The 21,822-nt window shown below is 32.1% G+C and overlaps 1 protein-coding gene across 1 annotated transcript; it reads left to right on the plus strand.

Moving 5' to 3' along the window:
* Positions 1-10,621: 10,621 nt before the first annotated feature.
* On the plus strand, positions 10,622-16,806 carry LOC106624128 (pyridoxal-dependent decarboxylase domain-containing protein 1). Its single transcript, XM_036378493.2, has 9 exons — positions 10,622-11,149; positions 11,218-12,114; positions 12,723-12,794; positions 12,876-13,079; positions 13,847-13,915; positions 13,993-14,193; positions 14,256-14,771; positions 14,987-15,183; positions 15,247-16,806. The coding sequence occupies exons 1-9, from the start codon at positions 11,084-11,086 to the stop codon at positions 15,560-15,562; spliced, it is 2,538 nt and encodes an 845-aa protein (XP_036234386.2). The 5' UTR covers positions 10,622-11,083; the 3' UTR covers positions 15,563-16,806.
* The last annotated feature ends 5,016 nt before the right edge of the window (positions 16,807-21,822 follow it).

Genomic DNA, 21,822 nt, shown 5'->3' on the forward strand with positions numbered 1-21,822 from the left:
ATTTTTGTGGCTTGGGTCTCTTACCATAAATTTCGCGCTTTTTAATAAATTTTGAGCAACTATCTCATATCTTCCAATTTTTAGTGCAATTTGCCGATTACACAAATGTTGTTCATTAAAAAGTACATTTTTTTAATTTCTAAAGCAGTTAGAACTAATCCCTTGCCCATGTCTACAATTTTTTTAAATTAATTATCCAAATATCCAATTTGAGTTGTAAATTAATCAAATCTCTTTACGTACTGGCTTCTCACATTTATAAAGGCGTTACTAAGACGGGACGAAATCGACGAGTGTACCATTGGGACTGGAACCAACTGTAATCACTTAGAATATAAAAAAAAAATTGAAAAATTGTATGTGCGTTTATTTAAAGTGTATGGCTGTATCAATTTAAGTTTAAAAACCAAATCATTAATTTTTTATAGCTTTCATTAACGATACTCAGCAATAATATTAAAGTTAGCATACAATTTGGCGCGCAGTTTTTTTCTCATAAACTATTAGAATAATGGCTCAAAAATACACATTTTGGAACTTTATTATTAATAGTTGAAAAAGGAAAAGCAAGAGCAAGAAAAATTAGAAAAGTTGCAATTAGCGTCAGTAAACGTTATTAGGAGATTTTATAAACCACTTCTGTAAGAGAGAACCATAAGTAAGCGTAAGATATGAACATAAGATTTCTTACTTAATACCAAAATATTTAAAATAAGGTTAAAGAGATTAAGCAAAATCAGTATATTTGGGCTAGGAAAATTATGGATAAGCTTCATTGTGCACAACAAATCATATTTTCTAATTTTATTAAGATTTTTGATAAATTAACTATATCGGTTGGAAGGTCTGTTATGTGGAAGCTAATCTAAATCATGGATTGAATTCACCCTTATTTAGAAAAAAGAGACTACATGTGGTTCTAGTACAATTTTTAAAGAGCAAAGGAAACATCTTAGAAGCTTTTTGAAACAAATATCATTAAATTAGATGCAGATATCTTTTTTCGGTCAAAGTTCGATAACAAAATGTATTTTGGTTTACATTTTTCATCATTAACCAGTCTTACTACAAACTTTTGATTAGACCATAATCGGTCTTAGAAATTCTTAAGATCGGATAAGATTATTCATACAAGTTTAACGCCTTTCAACTATCTACAACTTACGAACACCCCTAATACTCGCACTCTTAAGCATACTACCTTATGTAAATATGTTCCCATGCATTAATATGCATGGTTGCATGTGTGTTTTAAGTCTTTACGTGCAACAATCGCAATATGCGACTTACACATACGAACATGCATAGTGGCTGCAATTTCGCCCAAGTTTTACCTTATCGAGGCGATCATTGTTGTTGTCGCTATTGTTGTAGTGGCCGCCTTCAGTTTATTGTTGTTTATTTTGCTTAGTTTCTAACAAGTTTGCATACGATAATATGCATTACATTGTTAACATGACAAGGCTCCGTCGTCAAAAATGACAAACTCCCGCAATATGCAACGGTGAAAGTCTTTCAAAAGTATACTTGTATACCTAAGTAAGTCTATGCATAAATATAAAATATGAATGTGTGAGTAAGGGCGATACATTTATAACATATTTATGAATGAAATAAATTGTTTTCGGTAGAAATATTTAATTTTGCTTTCACTCTTTTGATGATGAAAAGGTGTTGTTTATTCTTAAAATGGATATATTGTTATTTTTTTATATTTACATTTGTAAATTTTTATACAAAGTTAAAAAAATATATATATATTTTTTTTTGTAAAAGTTTGAAGTAACATTCTTTTTTTATACCTTCGCCGTTTAAAGATTTAACGAAATAGTATTATAATAAATTTTATCTAAGTGATATTTCCCTTCTTATTTTCGTACACTTCACTTCGTCATCAGAAAGTGAGGGCAAAGAGATCACGTATTATGATTATTATTCTATTGTTCCAATATTCTGAACATGTGCTGGAAAGATACGCGTCTCCTTCAGTATTTGTTATTCATTCGAAGCGTAAACAACAATAATTTCTATTTTTTTCATTCAAATATGTCGAAATTTGTGCCTATTTGCGGAGTCTTTTTGAGGGGTGTTCTTCATCACGAACTTTTTTCGAAAGTCATAGTGTTTTGGTTGAAGATTATGCTGAACATGCTTTTGCTGAGCGCAAGCCAAAAGTAATTTGCACAAATTAAAAGTGTTGATTTTAGCTTGGAAGACGAAGAAAATCCTGCGCGATCTAAAGATTTGAAGATAAGGAACTGGAAGTATTACTCCATGACGATTGTTGCTAAACACATGAAAAGTTCGTAAAATCTTTGGAAGTCCCTCAGGCAGCCGGTTACTTTCAAAAGCAAGAAAATTCGATACCATATGAATTGAAGCCAAAAGATATTGAAAGACGATTTTTATTGTCAGAGTCGTTTTTGCATCGGATTGTGAGTGGTGATGAAAATCGGATACCATTACAACCCTAAACACAAAAAATCATATGTGAAACTTGATCAAGCAATGGTAATGCTCTGTATTTGGTGGGATCAGAAGGGCGTGCTGTATCATGAGCATTTAAAAAGTGAAATTCGAGTTAATGGGGAACACTACCGACAACAACTCTTCAAATTGAAGCGAGTGATTGCGAAAAATGCACGAAATTTTCGACTAGACACGAGGCAATAATTTTCCATTATGACAACGCTCGGCCTCATGTTGTAAGCACGGAATATGGAAGCTGCGGCTGTGAAGTTTTGCCACCTACTTTATAGCCCAGACCTTGCCGCTTCTGACTGCCTTTGATTTCGGTCGAAGCAGAACGATCTCACTGGAATATGTTTCACATTAGAGCAGGGTATTAAAAATTGCAAAAATTATTGGAAAATGTTATAGCTTCAGATGGGAAATAACTTAAATAATACTAATGTACATAGTTTTTTTAAAATATTAAAAACACGGTGCAAAAGTATAATTGAAATAAGAAAAATGTTGAAATTATAAAAGAATGGTTCTGACCCACAAATAACATACCATCCCAAACTCGTTATTTTAAAACCACAGTTCCCAGTCGGTTCTGAGAAACTGCAGTGGAATCATATCCAACCAATAACTAGGCAGCATTCTACAAAAGACATCTGTGAAGCATTTAAAATCACTGAAAGCTCAACAATACCTAATAATCAAAATAAATAGTCGAAATTAAAGTTTTTCTTTACAACTAAAACAAAAACTCCACACACCATCATTCACATAATATATAGATATGTAGTATTTATCACACGAGCATCGCAATAATTCCAACGAAATTAAAACTTACTTAGTTGCAGGAAAACTGAATAAATAAATAAAATTTGAATTGGCGAATGAGTCGCTTCCGTCGCCGTCAACTTTTTGCAGAGCATTTGCATAGCGTTTCCGGCGAACAAACATATGCGTACACATACAAACACATACTCCTCCACACATACATACTTACATAAGTATGTAAAAGCGAGCACGCAGGAAACGAAAGTCAACAATTTGTAAAGCACACACACACACCAACACACACGCATACTTAGCAATGCACTTATGTAGGTAACTAGCAAGGAGCTAGACTGTAGTTTCATATATTTAGGAAAAATTCTTCTATTTAATACTTTCGCTGGTAGAAATTTTCTTCGCCAGTGCACAGTGTAAGAGTTGCCACGCAATGTTGAAGCCTGAAGACTGCAGTGACTTCCTTTACAAGTGGCACGATTTATTATGCGCTTGCATGCACATTAAGGCGTACATATGTAGGTATGCTATGCTATGTGCATATGTGTATGTGCATATGTATATTTTTGTATGTGTTCTAATGAAACAAAAAGAATTTGCTTAGAAAACAAAAGCGATAATCATAATTATGGCAACAATAGTTGCTTGCAACCGGTGCAATGACTTGCCACGACGGGTCAATGCACCGTTGCACGCGCAAATCATAATTGCAGCAAACGAAAAACAACAACAACAACAATAATAATAATGTAAGCAAACAACAGCAATTTAATGTTATTCTCAGTATTTGCATTTGTGCAAAAATATCCCGTTAGTTACTCGCACATGGCGTTCAAAGTAAATGTTGCTCTGATTGTTGTGTTGCTCATACGACATGGTGCACCCTGATTAATGGCTGCTGCTGCGTTAGAAATGTGCTGGTATTTTGGTTTCATTTTTGCTTTAAAAATTGAAAACTTGTGAAATTTTTTAATGGTATAACTTTGATTAGTGGAGCTTTGGGTAGTTGCTGAAAGAGTTTACATACAGAATTATCGATAAAGCCTGAGGAACTCGGCACACTTGTTGACATTTAATAGTTTAATGCTTAAGGGCCACACCTAGTGTTAATTTTCGAAAATATCAGATGTTTTATTCCGGCATATATCGATATTATATACCTTCAAAAATAACATACTAAAATTTTAAATGAAAAAATTAAATATTTTTCCTGCGTTACAGCCTTTTAAAGAGTCAGCCGCTCAGTTTTGATTGAAACTGCTTTATCCGTTTATCTTTGAAAGTGTTTTTCTCAAAACTACATATTTCGAATATGCTTTAGTGCTGACTTGATATACATAATATTATATAATATAATAGAATACCTACCAGACAGGCCAAAAACGACCAAAATTTTAGGTAAATGTCAGTATTAAAAAAAACGCCACCATTTTGTAAATTTTCGATTTTTTGTTTCGACCGACGACATATTTTACGCGAGAAATATTTTTACGCTTCATTCAAACGGCAATCCGAAATCACTGCAGCAGTGGAGAACCCTTTTTAGCGCCGTGGGAGATCGTATGTAACTCGAAAAATATTTAGCGATTTTCTTCAAAATGTTTACTGTGTATTCTTGTATTTCCAAAAATCGCCTTTTCAGATTGTTAGACTTGTTGTACCCCTTAATTTAAACGTTAAAGCTTAAAGTTTATATTTCGGAACCATATTAACTGGTTATATGTGACTTTATATAGAATGTAAGATAATTTATTCAAAACAGCCAAAAACAGTCTGAATTTGGACGCAGTCGAAAATAAAATACTCTGGAAATTTCGAAGAAGAAAGATATATATTTTACATTAAAATTCTATTTCGAAGTCTAGTAAAAATGTAGTCTGTATATTCTTCAAAGGAAGCTTAGACGTATACCATCAGATCAAAAATTACTTGGTGTGTATTTGAGTGACACAAAGCATGTAGTGAAGAGAAGTCAACGAAGACTTCCATCATCCACCTCTGTTAATGACGATAACATCAAAAGAGTTAGAGAGACAGAGCTGAGCATTTCATATGGATCGATTCAAAACATTTTGGTTAGTGTTTTGTATATAAATCGTATCAATGATAGACATGTACCAAAAGACTCTTTTGCAAAAACGTCGTCAAGTAGAGGTCACAAAAGAGATGCTTGATGAATTAGCCGAGGAGCCTACACTCATTAAACGCATTATTACTGTAGACGTAACGAGTGTTTATGAATATGACGTCCAACAATCCAGCGAATGGAGCTCCAAACAAAGTTGAAATCGAAAAAGCTAAAATCGCTGAAGGAACTGAAAGCCAACTTCATCGAGGCTTATTGCAAGTGTATGGAAAATTGGATTAAACATTGGCACGCTTGTATTGGGACAAAAGCAAACTATTTTGATGATGATCATAAATATAATATTGAAATATGTGAAAATGTTATTTTTTGTTAATCCTAGTTAAATTTAATTAGATGGTACTTCAAAGTCAGACTAGCGCCTAAGTAAACTCTACAAAGGAAATCTAGGTGGCTAACATATATGCGGTAAAATTAGTAATAACGAAAATCATTATAAATACATATGTAGTTATGTTAAAAGCTGAATATATTTCTTCTATTTTTGGCATCAAACTGAGCCACACATATAAAATATATAAAATATAAAGTCAACCAGACCAATGAAAATCTGAATATTGGTTATGTGGGTACCAGGGAAGATATTAATCAATTGGAAGACATGCAGTCCACTGGTTGCAAATAGAAACACTAATAATTTTACTTATTTTCTTTTTTTATGTAGATATTTTTCATACTGATTTATATATACAACACAAAGTCAATCCATCGAACAAAAACAAAACCAATCATAGTTGATGAAACCCATCCAAAACGAAAACTGAAATAACAAACACTAAGGGAAATATAATTTACGGGCGATCCGTAGTCGGCAAAAGGAAGGGGAGGGATGTGGCTGACTTTTTAAGGGTTAAAAATGGGGTCATACGGGTCCTATGTAAAACCGTTATATGACAATGTTATAGGTAATGAAACGATCTATAACTTTCGTATATGGACTTTTTTCGCATAACCTCAAAATGTATGTCAAAAAGTAACTTAACCCAGTTTTTGGGTTTTTATTTATATATTGTACAAAAAATTTTGTTCGTTCTCGAAATTCGGTGTAAATTTACCTTCTTATGTTTGTTATTTTATCTTTCGTTTCCGATGGGTTTCAATCTACTATGAATTTCTTTCTTTTTTATCATTTTCAAAGGCTTCGGCACTGGTCTATGGCCCGATTTCACTATTTTTTATCAAATCAGATAAACTATATAAATTATTTATTTTTGTTTTATTGTAAAGTCATAGCAGATATTTTTTGAACTCCCGCTATGTGGGCGTGATTTGTATGTTCTTGAAATTATGCTAAGAGGACGTTCCGACAATGAAATTTAACTTTGGAAATATTGCTGGAAAACTGTTTTATATGAAATTTTAAACAAAAGTGTTAAGCATCACACGCATAGTCACATTTTTGACCCAACACGTTTCATCAAGATCATACTTAACAACTTTTAATAGACTGTACGAGGTCTTTCTTGATTTATACAACATTGGGGTCATAGTCATAAGTACTCTTGATTTTTAATGAAAAACTGTGAAATCACCTTGAAATATCAAAATGTCGTTTTATCATGCAATAATTACAAAGAAGTATCGTATTATGTAATGAGACATCACTATCCATAACCGTATCACGAGTAAACGAAGAAAGCGAAATGCGAAATCATTAAAAATGCTAAGTGCCAAAGGAAACTAGAAAAACACAAATTACACAATAATTCAAGCGATGATTAATTGCTCGTGCAGAAAGTTTGATTGCTCGAGCAATAAACATACACACATACAAACCTGTAGACGTGTGTATGTGTGAGCGCCACCGACTGCACTTCATTATGGTTTTGGCGTTAGACCAAAGAAATTTATAGCATGCAACAACAAAAAGAATTTAATTAACTAAGGACGGGCCTAGTTGGGACCGAAAGTCTTATTTTTGGTATTATACCATCTGATCAAATTTGACCCGCACCCAATTATTTTCCTAGATTGATATAAACTTTTTTTTATATTTGTGCGAAGTTTCATTTCTATTGGTTTTTTTTTTGTGCCAGTCCGGGTTAAATTTGATCACTTGATTTTTCTAATCAACACTATACTAACTATTGTTAGTGGAAGATATGGACTGGACTATACTTAAAAAATACTTAAAAAACATGCCTCTCTAATTTCTCTAAGACATCTCACATATTAACCGATATATACGGTATAAAGTCAAACGGTGGGAAAGGAAACATTATATAGATTATAAGGAGTCTGGACGAGTTTTGGATCAATGATAATATTTTTGGGTACCGTAACACACAGGTATTACCAACATACCATACAAATATTCAACCCAAAAAAAATCTTGTACTCGGTGGGCTAGGGAAAGGTATGGGCCGATTTCGATTTTTCTTCAGATTTTGAACAAATATGGGCTACTATTTGAGCTAAGCTTTATTGAAATATATTTTTTAAAGACAATTATGTTAATGGTTTTCAAAATAGTGTCCTCTAAGAAGTGGGCGTGACGGACGCTACAAGCTAAAAATTGTTCAAATCGGTCGAGTAGTTTTTGAGATTTGATCTTTTAGCTAAAAATGGACCGGGTCACGCCACTTATTAATTTTTTGACCAAATCCATATTCATTCAAGGCTATAGCTCATCTCTTTTAGCTACAAATAACGATTAGATTAACAAAACTATTATACACTGTGCAACATGTTGCGTGAGTATAAAAAAACGTTAAAAATCATAGCCACACCATGTTGCACGCTGTGGCAGTGGCAAAGTTGATAGCGAAAAAGAATTCAAATCAATTATAAGCGCATGTAAAATAGTTTACTGAACTGCATACATGTGTACGGAGCATGAGCAGCTGCATGCCACGCTCTCATTGATGTTCATCTACTCATATGTATGTATTGTACTTTCCGTTATGTGTCCAGTCATTTGGCCGGCACCATTGAATTTTCATAATGACTCAGCTGGTCCGCCATGCGCTCGACCGAATTTTATTTCCATTGTACTGCATTCCAATTCATTTCAAAGTACTCGATTTTAATTAGATTTTCTGTATTACCGTTGCAAAGCCACCTCGTCTGCCGTTGCGTCTGCCATCGTCGATTTAGCCAGAAGTTTGCATTCGAATTTTATATGCTTCATGAGAATTCGGCGGTAGCGTGAAGCAGGTATTTTAAAATTATTTTTTAGAAGTTAGGCACAAAGAGCAGTCAAACATATGCATGTGTGTGTGTGTGTGGATGTGTGTCTATGTCACGTGATAATTTCCATTTCCTTTTTTCATTCGATTTATACCCTTTGAAGAGTAGGCTTTCTTGTTGTGCTCAATTTGCATTGCAATTAAATGTAATTTTATTTTTGAGAATTACTAAAAAAACAGGCGAAAAGCATTACATGGAAATTACTTACGACTTGTGACGGGAAAATACCTTCTGGTGTTAGCAAAATTTAATATTAAGAAATGTGCAATATTCGAAGAAATGATGAGTATATGTATATATATCGTTATATACGGTATAAAACCAACAGAAAGTTTGATATTCTTATATAATTCTTTTAAATTTTTTTTATATATGGTATATACTATATATGGGGGCAAGGTAAAATTTTGAACCGATTTTATCTATTTTCGGTTTTACTGCATACTATTATCAGAAAAAGATTAACAGAAAAAGATGCTCTTTGAGTTTCATTATATATATGGAGCAAAATCAAGCGGAGGTTCGACTCATTCATTCGTTTCATTTGCTTGAAATTGATCGAGTAGGTCCCCTAGATACCCAAATGGGGGCGGTGCCACGCCCATCGTTCAATTTTGATACCAACTTTTATAAAAACTTTTTGTACCATCACGGCTATAAAATTGTATGGCTCTGACGCATTTACTTATTGATTTATCGCACATTTAGTAAATTTTAACAAAATCGTTATGTGGGGAGTGGGCCGGGTTATAATCTGATTTCATCCATTTTCACACTTTCGGTAGGGGTGCCAAAAAATATAGCTTTAGTAAACAAGAGATTGATTTAGTGATTTACTGAATTATTATATTAATTAAACATGTTTGTGGGCGGAGCCGCGCCCACTCGCCCACGGAGGTTCCTCTGTTATGTAATAGGTTGTGCTAAATAACAGTCTTGTATCTATTTGTGGAGCTTAGTTATGGTACCTTATGTGGGTAGACCATCTTAGATACACATATTTGTCAGGTAATGCTCGAAGGAATAAGATTTTTGACAAAATTTTCGATTTTTTATGCCACTATGAAGAGAGAATTTATTCACAAATGCCGACCTTTGTTTTGAGAAACGCCATTTTGTTAAAAGTCAAAATTTTGACTAGTCATTCGATGATTGCCTGAACTCATTTATAATACAATAATATAAAAGCTTTTTATTTTTGGTTTTTGGATTTGAGATAATTTTAGTAACAAAACTTTCCTGACACCTTTTTTCGAAGCTGCTGTTTTTGCTGTAGCAGAAGAATTCTACCATGTTTACAGTCCTTAACCAGATAAAAAACCCGATCCGTTCCGGATACGTTTTATTAAATGAAATGCCCTTTCAAAAAAAATTCACAACAACGCTTTTTTCTGACCAGCTTGGAGACATAACCCCTTAATCGACAGAAAAAATTTAAGTGGCCCAATGAAGAAAGTTAAGGGTTACCAAAAATTAAAAATTGCTATTTTGGTATACCCACAGCGTTACCTGAGAAAAACTATTATCTAACGAATGAACCTTAATTTTTCGATTTCGGATGATACAGCATCAAGTGAGAAGGGGCACCGCAATCCTCTTTTTTCCGAGACACTTTCGAATAATCGGCGTATTATTTAAGATTTCTTCGTACAAATTTTACATAACATTCTTCGAACGTTTCATACTTTAATGTACCATTGGTTTTATATATAATATTAAAGAGATTTAAACTGTGTCTTGTATGTGTATTGGCCCAATGAAGTAAGTAGGAACTTGAAATTTTTGAAAATTGGATAAAAATATATGGAATTTTTCAAATTGGAACTCCTGAAGTCAAATTTTTTTATGAGTAATTTTTGTCGAAATAATACAGCACAAAACATTTTTTATTGTGTCAATAAATTTCGAAACATTTTTTATATTTAAGGTTAGTAAAATAAAATTATAAAAAATAGCAATACTTAAATTTAATTTTTATATAAAATAAATTTATGTAAAATAGTTTAAATTGCTTGGTGGGTTACGTCACAAAAAACCTCGCGGCATGCTCTCTGTTTTCTCGCTCAACGAATAAACAATCAAAACAGAAATGTCAAAAAAATGACAACACAACAATATCTCCAAAGGAAATGTCAGCAGAAAGCAAGAACAAAAGCAATAGTTAGAATAAGTGAAATTTCTGACGACGACAGCAATAGAATTGGTGCAGAAATTAAAATCTACAGAACCGATTAGAGTTAACTATAACTGGGCCACGGAGCACCAACTGGACAAATAAAACCAACTTACAACAAAAAACAATAGTAAAGTGCTGTCGCCACGGCATAACCAATTAAAAAAAATAGAACGTACTAAGTACACCAAAGACTCGCCAATCAATTTATGGTGCCACGAAGTAGGTGGTGCAATTGAAATCGCAAAATAATTGATAGATTATAAAACTGAAGTGTGCAAAGTGGAGCAGTGTTTGTGTAAAAATAACAATTCAACATTACAAAAAGAATGTCGTCCGGAGCGGGTGATGAGCTTGTAAAAGAGCCACGCGTTGCAGAAATAGCCGCCTCCAGTGTAAGTTACCACATATTCCACCAATGTATTTAATGCGCGATTAATATACCATCCACTTAACAACGCAGATTCGTTCCGGTCTAGCTGAACTCGAATTGAAGTCAGCGCAAGTGTTACGCGGTTTGGAGAATGTCAAAACAGCGCAAGTTGGAGAAACAACCGAAACACAGTTGGACAGTGGCGCCGCTGATGCAGTCGACGGCAACAATGTTAACTTAGCAAACGTCGCCGAAACGCCACTCGATATGCCAACTATAGCAAAGCAAACAACACTATTGCATGGCGATTGTATACCACCAGCCGACATATTGAATTCACTAGAAAATCTCATAGCTTATTCAGACTCTAATAATGATCCAGTATTTCCGCTACCGGGCCTTGATGATGTAGCACAATTGGCGCTCATCTCACACAGCATTGTCGCCTATCTGACACATTTGGATCGTCAGCATTTGGTGCGCGTTTCGAGCAGCATCGCCGGCGATACCACACGCTGGTTGGGTGCGCTCTTCCGTTTTCTCGATCCGGCCAGTAGTTTTCATACAGACAACGCTGACGCTATACTACGCGCTGTGCGCTTAGCGATAGTGGCACGTTGTCCTGGCTATCTCGAGGGTGGTATACCAGCATTAGCGCATCCTTGTTTCTACATTTCCGAGAATGTAACACCAATACGTCTGCAATATGCTTGCCGTCAGCTGGGTATACCATTGGATGCGATACGTTTAATACCGACCAATAGCACTTTCGGCACAATGGATTTGTCATTGCTGCTCAAACAAGTGCAAGTTGATTTGAGTGCCAATCGTACACCACTTATGGTGGTAGCCGATGTCGGTGCATCAATAAGTGGTTATGTGGATAATTTGCAACGCATGAGTGACATCTGCCGAACGCACAATATATGGTTACATGCCACTGGGCATGCTTTAGCGGCGTTGGCATGTGCACAAGGACCAAATACGGTGAGTAGTTTTAGTGGCATTATCAGTAAGTCAGTATTTAAATCGACATAGAGATTGGTAAAAATCACATTTGAACAGCAAATTGATGGAAGTAAAACACATTTTTGTTTAAAATGAAAATATAGTCTGTAATAACTTCAAATTTACATGTTAGAAAGCAGTTTATAGAATAAAAAAACCATATATGAGCAATATTCTTATAGCAGTGGGCATGTATGTATATATATATATTATTATAAAACGAATTTTCGACATAAGCTACTGTGCGCGTTACTATCTGTCTGTCCGTTCGTTTAGCTGCTTGTCAGCAAAAAATGTAACTGCAATTACTAAAAAAACACACCTCATACACACCTTCAATGCGGGTATTTTAATAATTTACTGTTATAAACTAATTTATGTATCATATTCCAAATTAACAATTTTCTGTCAAAATTAAACCCACTTGACGCTTGAAAATCAACCCTTCATTTCATGGCATGTTAATATTTAATTGACACGCATTTATATACATATATTTATAGCACGATTTATATTTAATTGTCGACCGATAACAACAATTTTTAATGCAAATAATCTTATCTATATATCTATTTACCTGTTTACAGATCAGTGACATTGTTGACTCAATTGTTTTGAATTTGGGCAGTTGGTTGGGCGTACCAAGCCTACCGATAGTGGTAAGTTATATCACAATTATGCTTAAAGCAGACATTTTATTAATAAAAAAATATAATATCATGTATTTCCCACATTCACAGCTGCTACATCGTCAATTGCAAAATTCTGCATTGACCGCCTTCGAATCGGATCCAATTTTATCGCGTCGCCTACATTCACTTTCATTATGGACTAGTCTGCAAGCGCTGGGACGTGATGCGATAGCGGAACGTATACATGTTGCATTCCAAACGTGTAGTATTCTCTTCGAGATTACATCCAAGTGTGAGGGTATGCGTGTAGTGGTAAGTTGTGGGAGAAGAAAAGTGCTGTTAGTAGTCGCATTAAATTTTACGCATATTCTTTTGTTTGTGTGTCGGTATTTATCGTGAAACGGTTTAAGAAAACGTGTTAATGTTTGTTTTACCAATTGCAGTTATCGCCATTGTTTGTGTGAAAAGCATAATTATAAAGCAATTGTTTTTGGGTTAAACCAAAAATGTTGCTAGGCGCTATCGCAAAGCAATTGTTCTGTTTTTTTTTTTTTTTGTTTTGTACATGGTACAGTAGTTTACTATGTTCGGTTATAATTAAAATTTCGTTTGGTTTAACACATTATTTTAGGAAAGAAAATAAAAGCTGTAAGATAGAAATGTTTTTGTATATCACGTGACTCAAGAGTCTCGAAAAACTATGATTTTTTATTATAAAAATAGTGTGATACAAAAATAACTATTAACAATTGAGCTAATGTTAATCAACTTCTTGTATGGAAAACTTTTTTATTTGACAAGATATCTTCACGAAATTTATCATGGATTATTTTCCAAGGCAGTAGAATCTACGAAGAAATTGTTCAGATTGGACTAATATAGCATATAGCTGTCATACAAACAGACCGAACAAAATCAAGTCCTCATATGGAAAACTTTTTTATTTATATATATGTGTATATGGTTTGAACAAAAAACCGACAACAAACTAAAGCAAATTTACCTTAATAGAAAAACATTATTTACTGTACTTTAAATCATTAAAATGTATTGCTCTAATATATATTTCCGTTTTCTAGAGTCGTGCTCCGGGCGGTCAATCAGGCACTACACTTAACGATGTCATCAATAAGCCTCTAGACGCTAATGTAAGTATTTTATCAGCAACAAATTACTTTTCCAAGTTCATGCAAAATTTAATTATTATTAACAACACCATAAACAGTTGCTTTTCGAGACCGTTGCACCTGTAGTTGTATTTCAATTTGATGGCAGTACATCTATAGCGACAGTGGGCAAAACCGATAATGAACATTTGAATACATTAGAGAGCAGGGAAAAGGCGTTGGAGAAGGTTGACAATGCCACGTACTTTGATCGCTTGAATTCGTGGTTAGGGCAATTAATGCAACGTGATTGTCCAATGGTGAGCAGATTTAATTATATTTTTATTTTTATTAATAAATACATTTTTATTTATCATTACAGTTCGATTTCGAAATAATCGAACATCCTACGCAAGGCACATGCGTACGTTATTGTCCATTGGAATTGGGATTGGGTCAGCAGCCACCTACATCGGAGAATTTAGAGGGTTTCGCACATTATCTCGAAGGCAATGTTGATATTTTACGTGCAACCATAAAACATAAAGCGACATTTATCGAATGGGTTGAGAAGAGCGATGTGTTGCGTTTGGTCGATTTGCCTGAGTGGGCCGGTATGGGTGGGGTACGTTTTGTACCCGAGGGTTGGGAATCTATACTCACAGATCAAGCCAAAACTGAATTAAATAAGCTAAATGCCGATCTCGTGGAAGCATTGAAATCGACTGATAATGCCTTCTCGCTGGGCGAGAGCGCAGATGGGCTGATTTGTGTGCGCTTCGGTATGGTTACGCATGAAACAGAGGTGGAGGAGCTGTTGGATTTAGTAGTTTCGGTGGGTCAGAGTGTACAGGAGAATTCTAGAGTATTGGATACAATGTCAGAAATTGTAAAGAAGGTGCGTATGCATTTTTGTGAAATTTTTGACGCTTTTTATTTTATTTTTAAATTATTATTTTGTTATCTATTTCCATTGTTTTAGTTTACTACTTACTAAAAATAATAAGTTTTTTTTTTGCTTTAATTCTTTCTCACTAAAATATTTGTTATTGTATTAAATATGCATATTTTTTTTGCAAAGTATTTAGTAATATCAATTATTTTACTATTTAGGGCATCGAGGCTGCCACTGCCGATTTGATGCGCGAAACCGAGGAGAAAATGTGGCAAGAAGGCATATTGAGGCATGTACCAGTGGTAGGACGTGTGTTTAATTGGTGGTCACCACCACCAAAAGATGCTGGCGGTATCAAAGGTCGCAGTCTAAATTTAACACAAGGTGTCGTCGAAAGCACAGAAAATATTTATAGGTAAATATTGATCAAATTTTCTACTGGGTTTAAACATGTTTAACTCTTACCACAAATGCACAGATATCACATGCAAATGTCGGGTTTGCCACATCAAATGGGTCGTTCACCACCCACACCGATGGTACAAACACCTGTTATTTCGACGGCCAATACTGTACCGCCCGTCTTTCCGGAGCCCACATCACAAGTACAAGCGCCACAACAACAACTGCAGCAACAGCAAACGCAATATTCAAATTCGAATAGTGTCAATGAAGACAGCGACAAGCACACGCGCAACATAAGTCAAAGTAGTAATCATTCATCGGTGCCTGAGTTAGTGCCCGTTAATGCGAATGTAATTGTGAATACAAATCCAATTAATAACGGCAAATAAATATGTAGGGTTTAAGCTAATTTCGAATTAAAAGTAAGGTGATGTAATGCACTAGCAGCCAAAGTTGCTAACAATAAAAACAACAAAAAACCGTGTATGACACTGAAAATCTTTGAAATTTGAATTTGTGTCTGACACATTCAAGTTTAAACGTGTTTATATATATTTAATATGCTTGTCGTAGTTATTCAAAAAAAAAAAAACAACAAAGAAAGCGTGGAACACAATATTAAGCATTTTTGTACTTTTGGCAAATGTGCGTTATAAAAAATATATATACCATATAAATGACAATGAAGAGCAACGAGCTCATAACAGTTGTTAAGAAAAAAATCCCAAAATAACAGTGCAATTCTTCAAGTTCTACAATGAACAAAAATAAAAAATTATTTCAGTGCCCGGAAGGTCCAATAAAATTGGTGCGTAGAAATCAATTAGAAAATATAGATCGCGTAACTTTTGTAATGTATTATCTACCGATATTAACATGTACACGCAAATTGAATGTATATTTTAATATTTGCAAAATTATTCTACTCTTCTTTATGTCATTTATTATTTTACATGTAACATATATTAATATAATTTTGTAATTGAAATATTAGTAAACATAGTATTTAGAAAAAGAGTTTTTAAGCAACTCTTTAAGTATGTAAAAAAATAAGTGTTGCTTATTTTAAAATTCGTTTAACTTTGCTTACAAATGCGAAAATAACAAAAAAAAAATTCATTCAGTATGCTTTACGCCAAACATACATTAAATCATTCCTTTCAATTGCATTAAAGACTAAACAATATCGAAAATATAAATCGGTTTCTTTAAAAAAAAAAAATAAAAAATTTTATCTATCAGCAAATCTTATCCAACGGTCTTAGTAAAGCTAATATAACTTTTATGCTGTTTTAATTGTGATTTCATCTATTCCTTTTATTATACCTATATTTATAATATGTATTTCATTACAGTTTCTCAATATTATTGTTATTCTTTATTGTAATACAAAATACTTAATATTATTTCTTTCTTATTGCAATTAAGTATTTTTTATTCTACATATTCTTTCACACGCTGAGAAGAAAATAATAACAACACCTATTGTACCGTATTATAGTAAATCATTATTATTATATAATTAAAGAATATTTAATTATTAACCTACTCTTTAAAAATAGAAAATGAATCAGTATGGATAACGAAATACAAACAAACAATAAAGCGAAACAATTCAGCTGAGTGTGCACAATTTACAAATTTTATTGGAAGGGGGTATAAATTATAGTTTTACAATTTTCTTCGGTTCAGAAATGTTTTTCTTTTAGGTAATTATCTCTATGGTTAAACGGACAGAGAAATATGTATTAATAACTACTATGGTCTTACATATGAAAGAAGTAGAACCAGGAATTAAATATAATAGCTCAATGTGGGTATTCAGCTAAATTTACATGCCTAACCTAAATGGAGGCAAGTCATTCATCCAGTCTTCCTCCTATAGTATTTTAAACGATTTCAAAATTTAAAGATGGCAAATATATGTAATGAAATGTACAACTGTGGAGGATAATCGTTATTGGTTTTTGTATTATTTAAGAGAATTCGGTATTTTTGTCCCTAGATGGAAGGCAATAATACTACTATTTACTCTTAAATAACACAAGTATTCATCAAATCGGTCATATAAATAAAAAATAACTTTTGATTTCAGCATTTTACAGACAAACTTACCTCAAACTCCGATTTCGCTTCCAACGGCAACAAGAAATTTCGTTGAATACAGCACTTAACTAACTTTCACTATATTTTATTACTTTTTTAACACATGAACACTATTACACTTAATTTACATATTAAAAACACTTACACTACTCACTATCCGAAATTGTTAAAAATTTAATAAAACTCCACACTTACTAAATAAAACTGCACTTCTTGAAAATTGAAAATGGCGGTTCAACGAATGAAACAGAGGAAACAGTACGATGGATAAGCAGTCAAATTGTTGCCTGATTACAATATAAATAGCGTTTTTATAATTTTTTCACAACAGGTAATCTTAGAGTTTTCATTAATAGATATTGTACAACTTAAGAATATAAAAATTTACAGATATTGTTAATTACTGAGAACTACATAGATGTCATATTAGAAAAGTTTGATATGTAAAATGTAATAATTGAATTATACGCAGTTGGCATCACTGGTTTATGTTTCGAACCAAACTCCTTTCCGTTTCTATTCGCTTGTTCGCACAATTTCATCTGGGCGAACATGTATATGAAATTAATGGCAGTTGTGCGAAAGAAGTTTAGAAGATTGCACAGCCATATTCACATTCTTTAGACTGAGAGGGATTACTCGAAACTTTTAATTGTACACAAATTTAGTTATTTTATGTATGTTCATACATTTTCTGGCACCTTCTATACCGAAAAATGAAATTGCGCGCCAAACTTATTCAAACTCGTAATATTTGGGCGAATATGCGTATAATTCGGAAATTACTTTTTGTTGGTGTTCGCTTTTTACTTTCCTGTCTTATAAAGATGCCTGATCGCTTAAAATTGTTTATTAATTTAAAATTTTAGTATACTCACCATTATTAATAATACAAAAAAATAAATTTGAATTGCAAATGCTAAGGAGCGGTAGAAGCTACCTTACCAAGTTCATATAACATACTGAAACTCCTCATCATTCCGATATGTAGAGAAAAAACTACTCAAGGTCAAAAAAAAAATGACGCGATTTTTATCGTAACGGTAAGTTGTAGAAAAAATGGAGATATGTGTTTAAACCGAACTTTTTAGTCTTAAGGTTATGCTAATCCTAGATTTTAATTTAAAAAAAATTTACTGAAATAAAAAATAAATGAATAATTCTTTAATTAAATAAATAATAATTTAGTCATGGCATCCACACATTTCCTCTTATTGCTTTTCTCCTCATTTCCTTTGTGCAGCCGCCATTTTAATTTCCACACGACACGAGTAAACGGCACAAAATTTGATTTAACTATTGCAATACAATTACTTCTTATTAATAATCTACAGAAATGTTTTAATAAAATCAAATATGGCGAGCGTAAGATTTGAATAAACATTGAAGTTTTTGTGAATGAATGACAATTGAAAGCAGTATCACCAACAACTCTGTGGTGCAAGTGCAAATGTCTGCTTGCTAATTCGAAATAATTTGGGTAATTTCAAATAATTTGCATATTTTGAAATAATTTAGATTTATTAAAGATAAAATTAAATAAAAAGTTTGTAATGTTAGTTATTTAGTAGTAAAAGTGTGTGCTCCCGTTATTAAAGTATATGCAATGGAAAGTGCTCGAGATTCAAACGAATCCTAAACGGATCAAACGAATCCAAATCGGAACGACGTGCACTCACGTAAGGCAATAGCAGATAACTAAAGCTAAAGAATTTGGCAAAATGTATCGCATTACACTCATAGAACAAACATCTTTGTAAGTATTATTTTTTTTTTATTTATCATATTTTTCACAGTTTTATTGTTTTTCATTATTATAATTAATGCGTATGTTTGGTCAACACTTTCTGTACTGTTTTTCTTCTTCTTATTTTTGTGTTAATAATTACTCAAAATTATAATATAATATAATGAAATCATGACTTTTATATGCATTATAATTTTATTACTATATTTACTGCTACATTTTGTTTGCCGAATTCCTTTCAATATTTTAATATAGTTTGTGCTTATTAATCGGTTTTTCATTCTTATTTTTTATATTAATTACGGAAACTGCTTACGTACATACATTTTACATGTCTACATTTTTGAAACGCCAAATTTTATTACAACTTAGTTTATTGCCTTTATATGTATGTATGTATATTTATGCATATTTGCACATGCATATTAAAAGTGGTGTATTGACATTAGTTATATAAAATATATATATACTAAATTGTTGAAAAAACGAGGAAGCTTGGACTTGAGCATTACAAAAGCCTTTGTCTAAACTCAATAAGTCTTTTAAATAAATATTTACATTATGCATTTAAATAGCGTAGCAGTAGCTGTTTACTTCTACTCTGATATCTAAAATTTTGTATTTATGTATATATTTTTTTTAAGGAACACATGAAAACAGGATATTTTTTACACACACAAATAATGTTACAAAAATACTACTGTATACATATGAATGTATGTATGTATGTATTTATAACTACTATAACACGCATAATGTTCGAGTGAGAAAATATATACTTATTTACGCAATTTAAAAACAGAGCAGCCTTAAAGAAAATAAATTTTAAAATTATTTTTATTACAAATAACAAAAATACTTTTTTTTATCAAATATTTTGGCTTAGTATAAAAAGAAAATATATTTAAGATTTTATTTAGCTATTAGTTTTAATAATTATTATTTTTTTTATATTTTTTTTTTAATTTTTATTTATTTAATACACTCAATTTTGGTAGTTAAACACACAAGTACCTAAATTTAATATATATACTCGTTTGCGCTGCTTGAATTCCATTTCCTTATAATAAATTTATATTTTATCTATTTTTATTTATTTATAATTTATAACTACTACAAGGAGCACGACAACATTTAACACAGATTTTACGATTACATTGTTATATATTATTTATATGTGTATGTGTGTATATATGCAACTTTTGCAATTACTTATGTAATATGCGCTTAATCCAAATTGCTTGCCAATGTGAATAAGGAAACCACAAAAAAATAATACTCAATAATTTCAAATGAAACTGTGCGTAATTCTCTTAACTTACAAAACTTAAAAATCTTGCTATTTAAAAAAATCAGTTCTTTTGTCACTTAATTAAATATTTAATAGAAATATTCACTTGCTTTGCATTGTCGCGTGAAAATAGAATTTTTTCAAAGCCTCTGCTCCACACACACTTAATTCTTCCATATTATTTAACATTTATATTAATCGTCGCCAAACATATTTATTGTACCTCTACTTTTTTTTAAATGTTTTCTTAACTCGTCTAACTGTTTGTTTTCTATACCCATTATTAATTATATAACTATCTTACATGCTTTTCAATTATTCTTTCTACTCATAATACATAATCTTATTTCGTAATAAAGCGAATATAAAAGGGATACATAAAAATAATTATAATTTTTGTATTTTTTTTTTGGAGTTTTTATTTTTATTTTATTTATCTTTTTTATACAAAATATTTTGTACATTTTATTGTTAGCCATTGGATTAATCAATCGTTATGTGACAGACACGCCTAAAAGTGTGGTCTCGCTTAAATGTTGGAATGAAAAGTATGGATGTGCGGCAAATGCTACAATTTTAGTGTTGCCATATTTTAGCGATGTTGTTTGTTTTTGTTAAAAATTAATGTTTTTTGTCTCTATTTATTAATTAATATTTATTTATTAATATTTATTTAATGATTAATTTTTTTGTTTTTGTTTTCATTACTTTTTGCTTCTAAAAATTCTTGGCGCTTCAAAAGTTGAAATGGATCAGCCTATTTTGTTTGTGTATACTAAATATTCATGATTGCTATGGTTTCATTGCCTTGGTTGTAATATGTGTCAATATTTGAGCAATATATGAAAAGTACCGAAATGAAAAATTTTATTTCAATCGTTGCTTGCGAAATACACACTCTAATGAAATTGAATGAGCAAGTTTAAACATACATATGTATTTGTGGATAATATTAATAATAATGACAAGTGTTAAAATATGATGAGTATTATTATTTAATAGCCTATAAGCCAAAAATCGACTGGCTTTACAGACAACGCAATAATTGCGTCAATTATTGGAGGAAGAAGTAGCCATTTAAAATTCACAGATTGAAAATAGAAGAGTTAAAAGAAAATTAAAAAGTTATTATGAAAACAAGACAGAACATTAACTTCGTCTGCACCGAAGCTATAATAGCCTTCACAGGTGCAGTTCTTAAAGCATAAAAGGGTATAAAAAACCTTTATTTTGATATCGATCGGTCAGTTTGTAGGGTAGCTATATGCTATAGTGAGTCGATCTTAACAATTTGTTCGGAGATTATACTGCTGTTTTGGACAATAATCTATGCCAAATTTCGAAAAGATATATCTTCAAATAAAAAAGTTTGTATGGCAGCTATATGCTATAGTATTCTGATATTGGCGTTTCCGTTTAATGATTAGCTTTTTGGCAAAATTTCAAGTCGATATCTCAAAAAATGGGAATAACTAAGCCATATTTAAAGAGTTTCTATCGCTTCA

This window comes from Bactrocera oleae, chromosome 5 (assembly GCF_042242935.1).
Source record: "Bactrocera oleae isolate idBacOlea1 chromosome 5, idBacOlea1, whole genome shotgun sequence".
Taxonomy (NCBI): domain Eukaryota; kingdom Metazoa; phylum Arthropoda; class Insecta; order Diptera; family Tephritidae; genus Bactrocera; species Bactrocera oleae.